Source organism: Manis javanica, chromosome 15, assembly GCF_040802235.1.
Source record: "Manis javanica isolate MJ-LG chromosome 15, MJ_LKY, whole genome shotgun sequence".
Classification (NCBI taxonomy): Eukaryota; Metazoa; Chordata; class Mammalia; order Pholidota; family Manidae; genus Manis; species Manis javanica.
This window is the reverse complement of record NC_133170.1, coordinates 52,814,061-52,831,187: the sequence shown is the minus strand read 5'-3', so window position 1 is coordinate 52,831,187 and position 17,127 is coordinate 52,814,061. Positions and strand designations below refer to the sequence as shown.

The following is a 17,127-nucleotide window of genomic DNA, read 5'->3' as shown; positions in this document are numbered from 1 at the left end:
ATTTGCGACATTCTTTATGATGATCAGCCCACATCTTATTAATATGGAAAACCAAATAAATAAAACTCAAGCCATACAAAAATACACCAGTAAGATAGCAGCTCTTATGCTCATATTGCCTGATTTCCATAATCTCTGTCGCCTTTACCTTGAGTCTACTTCAGCCACCTGCTCTTATGACCTTAGCTTTGCTGAGAAAGAGTTCACTATTCAAAATCTTAAGTCCAAGTGCTCAACTTCTGGCCACTTTGCACATTTCACTGAGGCTTCTTGTCTCTATCTTCCCAGCCTTCTCTCTCTCTCTCCCAACCCCTTCTGACTTTCTTTTCTCTTTCTTCATCCTGGAAACTACGGTTTGTCTCTCAGCCTTGCCAATATTGTCAGCCCACAAGGCCCTCTTATCCACTCCACCCACTGAAAGCTTAGCTCTGGATTAATCCACCTGTCTGCCTTCTTGGCTATTGATCCCTATTGTGGAAAATCAAATATCCTTACAGATGACAAAAATCCACAATCCATAGTTTCAAATGGATCCCCAGAACTGCCTCTCAAACTTCCATGTATTTCTCTACAGTTTTCCACTTCTCTTTCTCCTTGAGTCCCTTACTATGCCATTTCATGCTCCCTCTCAGAAGATGCCACTTAATACTCCATATAAAAACAAATAGTATTTATTGTGTAGGGAATGCTTTGACCGTCTCTTCCTATGTTTACAGACTTGCTTATGCTTACATGATCCCTTCTTCCTGTCCTCCCACATTCCTAGAAGAGATGTCTGGCTTTTACAGTGGCCTTATTCTATTAGTCATGCCCCTTCTGAATTGCATCTTCAAACTTTAGAATTCTTTCCTGGCTTCTTCCTATCATGACCAAATATTTTTCATCTTAAAAAAAAAGTAAAGCAATCAGTCCCACTCTCCATTTGCTTCTGTTACTATCTTCTCTATTCCTCTTCAAAGCTAAATTTATTAAGTTTCCGGCACTTGCTACATCTACTTCCTTATAGAACATTCACTGTCCTTCCCCTTAAAATTATCCCATCAAATTGACTAGTAACCTCTGTGGGACCTAACCCAATGGCTTCTTTTCAGAACTCATTTTACTGCATTAGCCTCTCTTGAAATACTCCTGCTTTGGCTTCTTTTGAAACCTTATAATCTTGATTTTCCTTCTGTAGCTATTCTTGTCTTCTCCAATCTTTATTTTGACTTCTTTTTCTGGCTGTCCTTTATGTTTAAGAATCTGCCTACGTCTCTTCATTCTAAGCACATTCTCTGTGTAACATGGCTTAATTCCATGATGATAGTTTCAAAATCCACCTCTAGCTAAGAGCTCTCTTTGGAGCTCCAGACACACACACCCAAATATTTATTGATTATCTGCACTTGGACGCCTCACGGACATCTCAGACTCAACACGCACAACACTGAACACGGCCTCTGTTCTGACAAACATAATCCTCTTTCCTCTGGCTCAGATCCCAGCAAATGACACCTTAGGCCACTGAGCTACTAGGAACTTAAGGGCAACCTTCCATTCTTTCTCCTTCTATCCTGACACACAGTCAGTTACCAACTCCTGTGTATTCTATGTGCTTAATAGGTCAACTCTTCATTCTCATTTGTCAACTCTTCATTCTCATTTCTGTAACTTGAACATATACCAATTTGATGTCATGCTGTGATTCTTGAGTTCTCGTGTCCTCTTCTTGTTTTGTCTCTCTCCAGTGCACATTCCACCCAATATCTGTAAGGATCATGTCACTCTCCAACTTGAGATCTTTTAGTGTATGTCTGCTGTCATCAGGATAGAGTTCAAGGTACCACATTTGGTGATATTGCTCTAGCTTATTTCTCCAGGCTTATTTTCTCTACTCTCCCTCTCTCCTTCTGTATCCCTATCCAATTGAACCATCTAGAGTTCCCTGAATTTTCCATACAGTGCTATTTACGAGATTTTTGTATATGCTGTCCCCTTGGTCTGAAACTGTGCCCCTCCAACTTACTTTTTTCTTGTCTAATTCCCCTATCTCCTCATGTCCCTGCTTAGAAGTTTCTTCCATGTTCTCTGACTTCTCCTACTGTATGTTAGTTGTGTGTGTGTGTGTGTATGCAACCATATCATCTTATCATAAGAATGATTAGTACAGTTGTTGCTAATAACATTTGAGCAATTATTTTATGCCAGGATCTATTTGAAGCAGGCTATATATCTTAACTCATCTAATGCTCATAACATTATGAGGTAACTATTATTATTTTCTCAGATAAGCCATCTAAGCTGCAGAAGTTATGTAATATTCCCAAGGCTCTACAATTAGTAAGTGACACAAGTAGATGCTGTACTCAGGCATCTTACTGAAGAGTTTACAGACTTAAACATCATACATTTGTCCATATGGAAGCATGTATGACACTGTGCTGTAATCACTTGTTTGGATCTAAGTTCCTTATTGGGCCCCAGGTTCTCGGAAGTAACATCCCGGTACCCAACACAGTGACTGGCACCTGGCATGCTTCCAATACTATTTGAATGAGTAAAGAACAAAGTGATGTGTGATTTGAAGAGAAAGAAGTCTTTGACTAAAATTGGATTTACCCTGACCCAGCCTCCGTGTCTGCCAGTGTGACATTTTGCCCCACGAAATGACTTGCTGTCAGCTGACCATCCCATGCTGTTTCTTATCCCTAAGAGTTTGCATATCCTGTCCCATCTGCCTTAGTACCTTTCCTGCTCTTGTCCAACTGGTAAACCCTTATTCTTTCTTCCAAATCCAGCTTAGATTCATTTTATTCCTGAGAATTTCTGGCCTTCTTTTTAGATTTCAGATTTTAGTTCCTCTATACTTTATACATTTAAGCATCACAAACAACAGTAACTTATTTTACCAATGGCCTATTTTCTGTTTATCTTTGTATCTCTAGGACTTGAGTGTAGAACCTAGCACTCAGGAATGTTCAATAAATGCTTAATACATAGATTGGATGAAATTAGGTTGGGTTATGTCTCTGTAGGTTAATAAACAGTCATCTTGTATCTGTGGGCTCTTACACTGGCAAATAATTGATTACTACTTGAATTGTCAATATTGCCATATTGGGAGGTGTGGACAGGAGCTCTCACAACACTTTTGCCTGTTTCACTTCCCTGATCTGGTCAAGGACTGGTCAAAGGCTATGCCATTTCTCATGAGTCACTCAAGTGACTTATTAACACACCAGACAATTAGCACACATCTTAAGATGGCGAGTCTATTTTCATTTAGAGGTAGACCAGAAGGGCCAAAGAAAAGTCTGCAAATTTATGAAGTATCAAGCCACCAATCCAATCTTATAAGTAGACACTTAGTCCCTTCCTTTGTACTCTACTGCTGGAATCTTAGTACCATTCTTTAAAAAATTCAGATGATATCCTATCTCGCCTTTCTTACTAGTGAAACAGGAAACCTAGTGGAAGGAAAGTCCCAGTTTGTGTCTTTCAATGTTATTAATATTGGTGAATTATCAAGAGTAGATGCTTCTTGTTAAACAAAGAAGCCACCTGTTAACCAAGATAAAGGCTGTATACATTAAACAAAGTATCTTCCTGAGGGTGCCATATCCAAAATGAAACAGGCACATTATGAATGACAGATAATACACTTTGGAGAAAGACAAGTGATATTTTAATTAATGACAATTTATAGAGTTCCCCAAGAGGACCAAACTGACTTCACAGATTAAAGCTAAACTAACTCATTGATTCTCATCTGAACTTCTAAGATGAGTATTCAGCCATGAGCATAATTAAATAAGTCCACAAGTCATGAGCAAAGGTTTATATGACCCTTCAGATGCTGGGTCAAGCAAACCAGGTGGCCAAAAACACAATGTTCTCTGCTTGAGAACCACCCACCATCCAGGTGCAAGACTCAACTGCCCCGGGAAATCTTTCATCCTATTTCTGGCGTTTATCTCTTGTCCTGTCTCTCCAATGCTCTTCTTGGTTTGGATTTTATGCCCTTGTCTTCTGATACATTAAAGGATCAAAGGGTTCAAAGCTCTTCAGACTGCCAGTATTTTATTTAGTTTAAAAAAGTCAACAAAATAAATGGTGCCCATTTTCCTCATTGCAGGAGCCCAAAATTCAAAATAAAATGAACGCATGAGAAGACCTGTGTTCAAAATAAAAACCCACTTCTTCATATACATATACCCTATTACAGACTGTCTCACTAAATTTTACAAACTCGAATATAGCCAATTAAAATCTTCAAGATACCAATACTTCCCCAAATCAGCCTCTACTACTTTGTTGTACAAATGGGACATTGGCAGCTTCCTTTCAATATCCCAAATACCATTTTGGGAAGAAATCTGGAGTTTTGATTCATTCAACAAACAATATATTGAGCACCTACTAGGTGTCAGACACTATGCTGGGTGCTAAGCAAGCAAAATGGGATGATTTTTCTGATTTCAGAAGAATCCTCGTCTCTAAAGCAGTGCTTCTCAAACTATTTTTATTAATCTGTGCCCTCTTTTGATAAACATAAATATCCTCCCACTTCTCAGAACATCTGATGAGCCCTTCTAGCACTGAGAATCTCTGATACACAGAATATAGACTCTGTTTTCTGTGTATCCTTCACACACCAAATGTCTTTGGGCTTTTACTTTTTATCTCTAAAGCAGCAATTATTTTCCATAGACAAAACTGGACTGGAATCTTAAATATACTTTTTAGAACCACACATGCTACCCCACCCCACCCCAGAACTGAAATTCAAACTCCATGCACTTAGCCCTGTTGAGAGTCACTGCTTTAAAGAGTTTTGGAGAAAACCAGGCAACTCCATCTCTCCCCGCCAATCAAGTCTTAAAGGAATTAGAATTTTCCTACCTGACACAACAGCTGGTGGAGTATCATAATCCTGTCTTGGGACTGAATCTTTGAATGAAAAGAGCATGAGAAAGAATGCAATGAAGTACAAAAGAAAATAAAATAGAATCATAGTTCTAAACCTTGGAAGTGCCCACTCGATGGGATGTGGTTGCCAATGCCCCTTGGCTTCAAGCATTTGAGGCACTGCGAACCCTAGTTTGCAGTCGATACAGTGGTCCCCGTCACCCCCCGCCGGGCATGCTGTAAGGCTCTGTGTGACATTCTGGGACAATAAAATCTATCCAAGAACATTGTCATCTGTCACAATTTTGGTCCCATCCCTTGGGGAATCAAGGTGAAATATTTACCCTCTCTGGCAGACACAAAAGTTCTCCAAGGCAACCCATCTTTAGGAGCCCCAGAGCACAGTAGGAAATGAAGTCCTGGAGCACAAAAGAAAGAACTAAAATTTTAAAAGAAATTAGTGAAATTGCCCATTCCCATACTCTATGGAGGCTGATGCATTCTGAAGTCAGATGCCATCATTAACTGCTCAGCTCTGGCTCCAATCCCAGTGGTTGGCAGTCAAGGCCAAGGAGCATGATGTACTGGCTCCGAGAGCAGAGACAAACAGACAGCATCTCTGCCACCAATAATCGTTCTTTTCTAAAGTGTCATAACACTGGAGGTGGCAAATGGTAGGGAAAGGTTCATTTAAACTACATGGCAGCCCCTTCAAAATGTGGGGTTATGTGGGATCAAATACATCTGCATTTTTGAAGATGAAAAGGAGGCTTTGGCTTACTTCACACAGTTCCTTTGGCCAGGGGTCTTAAAGAGGGAAGTGGGACATGGCCTATGGCCCAAGGTCCCCCTTTGAAAAGTGGGAAGTCCTTAGCCAGCCCCAGCTCCCTTGGAGGAACAAACTATGTAAAAGGGACCAGAGACTGCTCACATCAAATAAACTGCCAGAACCTGGTTCAATAGAGCTTTTGTGTGACCCTTATTCTATGTGGATGACCATTATTCTATTTTAAAAATGAAAACTTCAAACTTTCCTTTCCACCTCCTTGAAAACTTAATTTGGACTGTCGCAAATTTCTCCATTTAATCTCCCTGTCACAAAAGGATGTAAATGGCATGTGAGAAGACAGATCAAAACCTGAACACTGCAGGCACTTGGACCAGCACAAGCAAATATTCGTCAAAGACATGAGTTATTTTGCTTCTCACAACGGGCAATATGAACTAGTGAGTTGATTATAATCCCCAAATCTAGAATGAGTAAAATCATTTTAAAAGAATTTCCAAATATTCATTAATAATCGTTGTCATTCCTAACACCTCTTAAAAAAACTACAATCACACATTATTACTATAAACCAACATAAAGTTAATTTTAAGACCACGCCACCATTTTCCAAGAAAATGATATTTAAAAATAAATAATAAAAGTAAATCATGCTCATTGTTGAATACCTGGAAAATATAGTAAAATATGATCAAAGGAGAAATTATCCTAACCCTATCATCCAGAAAAAACTGCACTTGTTTTGTATTTTTTACAGCCTTATTTCATAAATATTTTTTCATAGTTGATGCTATACACCACATGTGCAAATTTACATCCTGCTTTTTTGATTGAAGATGATAATCACTTTCCTAATTATTTTAAACTATTATAACTTCATGCTGCCTTACATTCTGGTTTATGGATGGCTTATGATTTATTTAACCATTCTTCTTTATTGGACATTATAAATAATACTGGACCAAACATTTTTGAGGTTTAAAGGCTTTCTGTTATTTTAGAATGTTTCCACAGAAAAGCTTCTCAAAACTGTAACTGTTTGGTCTTGTCTTGACTGCCCACATTGCTCCCTACCCTGATATTTTAATAAATTTAGATTCTGCACATTACACTATCAGTGAATGAGAATATTTCCATACACCTTCATCAGCAATGTGTGTTACTTTGATAATTTTGTTTAATGGTTATATGCTTGTACCTATATGTGTATTTGATAAATTACTGTTTCTTTGATTACTATTTTTCATATGTTTTTTGGCATTCTATTTCCTCCTTTATTAACTACCTGTGCACACTCTTTGGCATTTATCTGTTGGACTACTGTGTTTTGTTGCTAATTTATTTGAACTCAGAATCCATTTTTTAAATGGCAAAAGCTTAGGATTTGGAGATAAACCTTTATCATACTAGACTTGCACTTAATGCCTACTTGTTTATCATTTATAAGACTATTTTCAAAGTTCATTTATTTTACACTAAGACTAACATTTAAAAAAATTATTCTCTTTTATCTCTAATTTCTTTCTTGTATTTGACCCTTTTTAATTAATTGATACTTTTTTCTGAAAAGTCATTTCAGGAGATGCACTCATAACCATGTATGAATTCATGATACTGTTTCCTAATCATGAGTCCATTTAACCTTGTATGGGTTTTTATCTCTCTCAGTCTTAATATATATTCATAGCTAATAATTGCAAAAAGACCATCTCTAAGCAAAATGAATAATTCAGGATGTTCACTTGATGGAGTCAGAATTTTAGAGCAGTAAAGAAGGGGCAGTATGTCCCTAAAATGTTATAGAACTAGGGTGAGCAAATGGAGTGCAATTAGATTATCTTTGAAAGTGGCTACAGCTACACCATGGGGACCCAGTGATGTCACAAACCACCAGTGGTTTGGAGAGCACAAACAGAGCTGCAGATAAGGCACCTGCAGAACAAAACCTTTTTTATTTCTTTCAAAAGATTCTGGTGACATTGTAAGCCACTGGTGACCACCAACTGAACAAATGAAAAGGAGATAAGAAACTTGTAAAACAAGATTGTCATGCAATTTGGAGGTTCTCATAACACAGTAAAACCCCCAGTGGTTTCTGCTAAAGCTTACAACAGAGTGATAAGCAATTATGAATAAAGGGCTTTGGTTCTGTGGAGGGAATCCTAAGACAAAAATAAATAAATAAATAAACCGAAGCAGAAAAGCTAGAAAGTTCTTCAAGGTCAGCAAAGCCCTGGAATAAAACAGTTACACTCCTTGCATAAAATCCATTTCTTTTAAAAGGTCTGCAGATTCTGTACAGTTTAAAAATAATAGGTAGAGAATTGAACAATAAACATTTGAGGTGGCAACTAGTAGAGAAAGGTTAATTAAACTACCTGTCATTTATTTCAAAATTTAAAACATATATAATTTTATGATGATGAAAAAGAGGCTTTGGTTCAATACACTTTCTTTACAAAGAGATCATAGAAAGGAACATGGGAAATGCTCTATGGCCCAAGGCCATTCTAAACATGGAAAATTCTAACCGAGCTCCAATTCCCATCAGACCTGATTACTACCTGCTTTGGATTATTCCCTGCATCTCTCTACTTCGTCCTTGGAACCTGTCTGTTGCTGGTGTTGAGTTTCCTGTCCTAATCTTGACTTAGCACTTGCCCACACCTTGTGTTGTGGAACTGAGGTGAGCTCAGAAGTCCGAATGCCTCTGAAAAGTTACAGGTGGGATAGAGATCTGGTCAGATAATTTTAGATTGACTGATGGTGGTGACATGGTAGAGAATGGACTGGAGGAAGTCGAGACTGGAAAGCAGGAATACAGTCAGGAAGTTATTGCAGCTAATTACATGAAGCCCAGGGCAGAGAGTCTAGAAATGTGGAGAAAGTGATGCCCATGAGTGGTCAAAAAATGCCCATGAGACAAAGTTGGTGGCACTTGAAACATAATTGTCCATGGTGGTGAGGGAGAAGGAAAGAGTCTAGACTGATTCTAGGTATAGTGTTTGAGTACCTGGGGGAATGGTCCCGGGACTAGCTTGAGAGGACATACGAGTCAGGGACATATAAGAGGAAGGGGTTAGTGGGGAGGAAGCTCAGGACATTAATGTGGGTCTTACTGACTGAAATACTGGAGGTAGACTTACAGGTGATATTTAGCAAGTGGTGGGGTAAACGCCTCTAGAACTCCCGGAGGAGGTTAGTCTCGAGGACTCGGGTTTAGTTCTTAGCATAGGAGGTAGGGTTCAAAACCAGGAGAGTGGATGAGCTTGCTTAAGGAAATGATGTGAAAATGAGAAGGAAGTTAAAAATCAAACCCTGACTTAGCAGCCCATTGAAAGAAAGGCAGCAGTGATGGCTAGAGAGGTTGGAGGAAAGCCAGGAAATCTGGAGGCAGGAATCACAAACGAAGAGCTCTTATTCAAAGTTAGGGACATATTTCATTAAAATCCAAATATTTATCTTATCTTGAAAATTTGGAAAGTGAGGTCTTGCTGAGTTTGTATGCCCACATAGCAATAGCTGTCTGGAGGTAAGCACTGGCTGCCCTCTTTAGACGCGGCAACCGTGTTCCAGGCTGCCAGGTGTACCATATCTCACCCAGCCCTCAGGCAGAAATGTTATTACTATTGAATGAGAAATATGTCTAATTTAAAGTACATTCTCTAATATGAACCCTATTTATATGACATGACTATGCTTGTGACACAGGAAAATATAGACCAGATTTGATTATATATTTCCAGGGCTTTTCGCTTGAACTCAGTCAACCTTATTCACAAATGTGACTTGGATGGCTTTTACAATCCTGAAAGAGTAGGTTACAAGCTGAGGAATTACACACTTGAAAGAAATATCAAATGAAATAGAGGAGGTCAGTGAGTTGCACTGTGGACTTGATAATGTCCTACATCCCTACCGGTGACCTGGACTTGATGTTCACCAGTGAGGAGGCACCAGCTGTAGAGGGTCAGGGGGGCTTATTTGATAAGACCTACTGGGTATCACACACTATTTGATGTATGTTACACATATTGTTCCATCTAACACTCACAACACCCCTCGGGTGTAAATTTTATTCTTCCCACTTTGTGTAAGAAGAACTGAAAGTTCAGAGAGGTTAAATAACCTGCCTAAAGATGCATAGCTAATAAGGGGAAGAGCCAGGCTTTAAGCTCAAGTTTAATTACAATGCCCATTGTGCTTTCAATGATACCAGGCCACCTTCCCAGCAATGGACAAAGTATGTTGAAAAGATAAAATAAGATAGGGAAATTTTATGAAAAGAATCAATCCCGAGTGGATAGTAGCCACTCCAAATGCCAAACAAGAATTTAGATAAAATGAATCTATGTTGGCACATCAAAATGTAAGTGACAGTTAAAGAAAAAATCTACCATTCTAAAAGGTTCTAGAAAAGCAGAGAGAAAACAGTATTACTGTTTAATTTAATGAACATTTTGTTATTAACACATTAATTGTGTTATTAACACAGTAATACCAATTTTCTCTCTGCCTTTCTAGAACCTTATAGAATTCTAAACATTTGCAAAACATTAGTTTACACAAAGCTTATAATGTACTTAAGCACTATTTAGTACAAATGTGAAGGGGGAAAAGAATGAACAAAAGGCTAGAGGAAATTTGGTATTAAAAAATAATACATGGTTAAAATTTTGCTCTCTAAGAAAGGGAGAGGTATATATGATTATTGGATAATTTGGCTGTTACTAGCTGGGTAAAAACTGTGGTCTTATATAAATTTGTTCTTGTTGAAAATGTTCAAATACTAATCATAATATATGTTACTGAATCAATAACCTTTCATTTGGAATCTGTTCTATATACTGTGTCTTATTTTTCAATTCCCTAAAGGCTTCAGGCATATTCTCAATTAACCTGGCTCTTGTGTTTTTCCTAGTGGCCAATTTGAACTTCAGCAACTCAGCTGACTTTGCTTTTGACTCAAATGTGTAGGATTTATAAAGTATTTCATTTTATGCTTTATATTATTAATTCCCTGTTTTATCAGATTCCAGATTATCATTCAATACAGTGAGATTTCATTACTTTGCTTATTCAAAACTTATGGTCATTTAAGGAGAGGAAGACTGATAAAAAGGGAAATCAATAGTGGGCCTCCCAGCAGCATTCTGGGCATCTGCTTTGTTGACAAACAAGCAGAGTGAAAAATAATCATCCCATGTTGCTAAAAACTATATAAATACTATCTCAAATTCTACCTCCCTGATGGAAAATAGCTGGACCACAGTGTAAAATTAAATGTAGTTTTAGACACAACTTTTTAAGTCTAGGTCAGAGTCCTGGGAAATCTTTGGATCAAGGCTAAGCCTTCAGACAGGTTGAGGTGTCATCAACTATTTTTATAGGTTCAACAACTGACTTCTTAGAGGTAGGTGCTTTGTTTGTTAATAAAATTGAATTTCTTTATGGAAACAATGGGACTCTTTCCATTAGGTATACGGAATTTTTTCCTATTCAGTGTAGATTACTGAGGACTCAGTGGACATATCAGGGACTTCTTATATTTCAAAAAGACTGAGTCCCAACATATCTATGTGGCAAGCAAACCATTGGCTTAAGGTAAAATTTCAACACATAGCTAATGTACCTGGTGTATGTAGATTTTTGGAGATGATACCAGCATAAATGAAAGAAATCATATAAATGGTGACGATGAGACATAGGCTTTAAGTCACTGAGGCAAACAAAGGGACCCTGTATATCATCACATTCAATACTAGACTTAGACAGAGAGGGAAGGGAGACCAGGAGATAGTATTTCCCCAAAGACAGACAGAAACAACAGGGCTCAAGCAGGATTTGAATCCAGGCTTTTGACTTCTAGTCCTGTGCTCCTTCTGTGCTATTTAAGCTACCTCACTCAGAAGAAACTTCCTTTTTTTCTTTCTACATCTTTAAAAATGACAGAATTATCTGCATTAACATTTATGATAAATAAAAACTGTTGGCCATGAGATCTACATGGGAGGTTGGCTTTGATTTCATTGTTGTCTATAATGATAATTTAAAAAACTGTGATATTCCAGGTTATATTGGATATTTGCCCTCTTCACCATTTGGGGAATGTCCCAGAATGGATTTTTTTTTTTTAATACAAAGTTTTGCTAATGATGTCAAATGCCTCGTTGATATAAAATCAAGGCTACAACCAGTAATTTTTTTGATATACTTTTTTCCCCTAAGAAAAATATTGGCTAGTCAAATATATCCCAACCTATAAAAAAAGATCAAGCATATTAGATTCCTTTCCTTTTTTTTCAATGTCGTCTATCTTGATATATTACAAAGAAAGATTAAATGAGCTTGATTATGTCAGGTTCTCAATGACTATTGATTGATGTAGACATTGAAAGTAAATAAAAGCTCTATGTCTTGGTCATAGTCAAGGTTGGCTATGGACTCATGAAGAACCTAGGGTAAATTGGCTGAAGTAGTAAGCATCTGGGAAAACAAAACCAGGCTCAAGTGTATTAAGTTACAAGGTCTGGATTCGCAGGTGCATGCATAAAGATACCTTTCTGAAAACAGACATTCCACCTGGTGCATTGTGTCATAAGAACAAGAAGCCACTCAAATTTAAATACACCCATGTAGGACTGTCAGCTTTGTGGATGTGAGTAAATGTGGCCCCAGAACTGAATGTGCATGCAGAAGGAAGCTTATTCATACTGGAACCTGAAAGGTGTGTTCATCAATGACACAGAACCAGTTGTGCTGATAATGCCCGTGGAAACAGAGCATTGCCTCATATTGAACAAGTCCAAAGGAAACAAGACCCCACTCTTCAACTCACCGTTCCTGTTGTGCCCAACGAAAGATGATTCATCTGCTGTGTCAGGGGGCCCATCATGTTCGCTGGCTGCATGGACATGGGGTGGTCCAGGGTCGGCGTGATCACAGCACCCTGTAAGGACACACAACACCCAGCTGAAAACACGCTCCGCAGGAAAGGAGGCTTTTTAAAAAACACAGCAAACAGTTATCATCAAATGCATTTCCTTTTTTACTGAAAAGACTAACTTCAACCATATATGATTTTTACATCCATCTGTCATTTTTTGTGCTCATCTAAATATACAGCATGAGCGACTTCTTTTCCTCTGGGGGGGGTTTACCTCTGATGGTCTAAAATGCCTGTCATTTATAAGTCTGACATTCAATGTAGAATGCATTCCAAGATACCATATGTCTCCTCTCTCTCACTGTGCTAAATACAAACCTCTGACTGAACAAAATAGAAATACTATGGAAATTCTCTAGTTTTTCTTGATATTGAATAAGATTTTGGTTTTGCCATTTATCCATGATTTATATGGGTAATTCTTGACCCAAGACCATCTACCACCAGAGGGATGGTGCTGGCCCACATGGGTTTCTTGACCGGATCTTTTTGAAAGACATATTAAAATCTAACAGAAATGATATGGAAATTAGTTACAACTTTCCTTTTTTTTTTCTCCTAATCTTTTGTCCTACTTTTTTCTATTTGCCCTTTTGACACAGGACAGAGAATACTGAACTCTGTTAAATGCTGGTCAAATGCAGCATGCCAACATTTAAAAAAAAACATAAAAATGTCAAGTTTTTCAATCAGGCGTTAGGAAAGGCCTACTTCTAGAATATCCTTCTTGATCTATTATAACTGTTGGGAATGTAAGAAATAATAGATACTTAAAAAAGATTTCTGTCCATATACAAAATTCCACATAGTTAGTAAAGCACGGAGCCAGGCCATATTGCCCTCCCTATCCTGGTGCTTTATTTTACTTTTTGCCTTAGACCTTAGATGACCAACTTAGAGAACAGAACAATTGCGCATGTTGTGTTTCCTTTTTTTTTTTAATTGAAAAGCTAGGGTTAGATGGAATTTTTGAGATTGTATCATTTCAATGCTTTATTTTAAGGATGATAAAAAAGGCAGAAGCTCATGATATAATAATTCACTTCAATACCCATTGGTAATAAAACGATTATGTATCTGAATGCTATTTTTTCTGTAGATATTATTTTTCTCACTATATGGCTTTTTCCCCCCCATTTAAGTAAGCATTTTGAAGAAATAAAATTAGGACAGATTCATGTAGATGACAGGATCTCAGCACCCAAACCAATGACCCTCAAGCAAATGTTTCACAAAATGCTTTTGCTTAGGATGATCAATTCCTCATGGCATTATCCAAACGTATCTGTCAAAAGATCAAGCAATCACTCAGCTTAAGGGCTCCTCCCCATGAATAGGGGAGGGATAGTAGAAACTGAGCCAAATATTTGGAAATGCCTGATTTACAGAGCCAGCTTTGTTCTTAGTCACGTTTGGACTTTGGAGCTAGAATCAATCAGAAAAAAGTATGTATTGTTATAAAGCTCTGTAGCTTGTATATATAGATAGCTGTGCATTTGTGTTGGAAATTCTTGATGCTGCTACAAATTGTTATTCATCAGTATGCTTCTAAGATGAGAGACATGATAAGACAACCTTTTTCCTTAATTATAGCTCAGAGAAACATCTTTTTTAATTTCAGCTGTCTGAATTTCTTTAACAAAAGTATCTTAATTTTTTCCTTTAGAAAAAAGGACAACTTTCTTGACTTCATTTCAGACATTTGGTGTGCCTGACCAGCAGTAAACACTTTAAGAAGAACTGGGGTTCTTCTTAAATCAATTATGGATAAACTATAGAAAATAACCTCAGAGTAAAGATGGAAATCCTGAAGCATTTTTCTCCAAAACGTGGCACTTTCACCACATTCTAATCCTTAGCAGGTGCAAGACTTCAATACTTGAACTTGAGATTGAGGCTATCTTCTTAGACAATTGGCCCCAGAGATTCCAACAGTTACACTGTCACAATCCAGGAAACCTCTCAATCCAAATCAGCTTGCTCCAGCCATCGAAAGAATTGTTTGTCATAAATTGGAGATAAAGGCCAGACTGTATTTGATAAGGACTCTTTCTTCTCAGTGCCCTAGGAATGACCTCATTCTCCACTAGTGTGACCCACAGATTTTTGTCTTTGTTTGGGAGGCAATTGCAAATGAGATATGTGAACATATGACAGATGAATCAAAATCCATGTATGAAAAGAAGAGAAGGATTGAGTGCCTGTATTTGGAATTAATTTAGGGAGGATTGCCTGGTCTCTTTAGAGAACCCTTTCTCAGAAAGTGTTTGGGGACTCATGTGATTACACATGACATGGAAGGAGTGCTGCTTCGGTGTATACACTGGAAAACTGACAATCAAAGGGAGGACTGGGAAGGGATTTGTCATTGGGAACTGTAAATAGTGGCACTAGGCATGGAGTAGAAAATGGTGTAAAAGAAACATTCCTTTCCTAACCAGATTGGTTATTAAAATAAATGAACAATAAGGATTCTCACTGGAGAACATGTAAGAACATATATTCTTGATCAGCTTCAGTAAAAATGTTCAATGAATAAAGGAATACCATGAAATATTAAGAACATAAATCCCTTAACAATCTCAAGGGATGCTAGAAATTTATAATCAGTAAGTAAGTTAGAAGTAGTGGACAGGAACCCCTGGAGAAACAAATTTTCTTGATGATACTTAATTGGGATATCAACCTAGGAGAGTTTGAAGTATAAAAAATAATGGTATTTGCTAACCACATTGCTCCTCAAAGATTACAAAATCTTTGTATTGTGTAGGTCATTTTAAAAAAAAGGAAGAGAAAGAAGAAAGAAAAAGAAGCAAAAAAGGAAAAGAAAAACCTATGGCTGTTAAGGCAGAACTGGTGTCCTCAACCATAATCATGCCTCATTAAATATACTGTCAATTCCATTTTCATCCAATGCACTTAAGCCATAGACTGAAGAGTGTTTTGTGACAGATGTTGCCAACACATTAAGGGTAATTTCATTTACTTAAAATGTATAGAATGTGCTGCCTGATGGAGTTCACTTGGCAAATGCAAAGCAAGAAGAAACAGATTTTTCATTTTAGCATCCCCGGATGTCTGGGTTTGCTCAATGTTTAAGCTGCAAAGAAAAATACTGTAACGTGCTGTAATCCTACTAAAAAGCACAATGACCAAACAGCTGATGGGAGTATCTGGTCTGTTTTAGCCACTGTCTCTGCAGAACAAAGCTGCTCATGCTGAGAAGATGTGAAGGCAGATCTGGTTGCTCTAATTCTGAAATAAACAATCTCAACAGTAATTTGGGTAAAATTTCCAATCATTGATGTGGAGTAAACAAACATATCTGACCTAAGTCCAGAACTGCATCTGTGTTGTTCACCTTCGGCCAATATTTGAAAGAAATTTTACGTCTCCAAGGGTTCATCAATATTTTAATTTCCCAAATGAAATATAAGATCACCAGCAAATGGGGGAAAACATGGACAGGCTGTCTCCCATGAAGAGTACACATAGCTGGCTAAAAACCTATATTAATGCCAGGACAGGGAGGACTACACTGAGAATTACCTGTATAAAATATCCCTATGAATGTCAATATTCTAGAGCCATTCCGTGTATGACCTGTGGACCAGCTGCAGTAGCAGAACAAGAATTAGAATTAGAATCCCTGGGATTTGGGCCTTGGAGCCTGTATTTTCACAAGCTCTGCAGGTGATTCTAATGCATCCTGAATTTTGAGAAGTGTGCTCTGTCTATAAACTGCCATTGTATAAGAGCCAATGTCACAGGTCTTAGATACAAGCAATTGGTTTTATTTACACTGTTACTCAATTATTTGTTTTAAACCAGTCTTGTGACAGGGCATGAGACTTTCCAGTAATAATCACATTATATCTTGTTTAAAAATGCAAAGAGAACAAGCCTGCATTTTTGATAAGCTGAAATGGGGAGATTATCTGAATAATTCAGGCCTGTGCCTATGACCCGACATGCTTCTATTTGATCATTTTGGCTTTGTGTTGTAGCAATTTGAGAATCCCTCCATTTGGAATCTTAGTCAGCCTTGAATTTGAAATCACAGGGGTGCAAAAGTGAAAGGTAAGAAAATTATTTGGGTAATATAAAATTAAAAATGAAAATGAGCATCACTGCCTTTTCCTCCTGCCATATCAAGATGCCGTCAGGTCAAAATGTGTGTGGTCCATATAAACTCTGTTCCTATAGTGATTTATGCAAATCTGTAGGACTTTTTAGTAGTGATCATTCAACACTTTAAAAAATGTGGTTTTAAGCTCATTTACCGTCTTTCTCATCTGTATGTTTTCTGCCTCTCTGCCACATTTTTAGTATTTCCAGAATAAATATCTAATTGAGTTTGTGTACCCCAGACTATGTTTAGCACATGTAAAGTGGGCTGCAGAGAATAACAGGAGCTTACAAATAAACTAGTTAGTGTAAATGATTTTCCAATAGCAAAGATGATTTCAAAATATAAATGGCAAAAAGGCATTTCATTTAACTTGGG

At 37.6% G+C, this 17,127-nt stretch overlaps 1 protein-coding gene across 7 annotated transcripts in view; it reads right to left on the bottom strand.

Annotated features, from left to right (window-relative positions):
• The window catches only part of RBMS3 (RNA binding motif single stranded interacting protein 3), a 1,487,986-nt gene that overhangs the window by 50,255 nt on the left and 1,420,604 nt on the right, over window positions 1-17,127 (bottom strand). For 5 of the 7 annotated variants that reach the window (XM_073222890.1, XM_073222891.1, XM_037008610.2 and 2 more), the window contains 2 exons: window positions 12,513-12,623; window positions 4,882-4,929 (listed from right to left, as the gene is read on the bottom strand). In XM_073222890.1, the coding sequence (XP_073078991.1) occupies window positions 4,882-4,929; window positions 12,513-12,623 (159 nt within the window). The remainder of the gene's footprint in view (window positions 1-4,881; window positions 4,930-12,512; window positions 12,624-17,127) is intronic. The other 2 variants (XM_037008613.2, XM_037008616.2) reach the window with 1 other exon arrangement.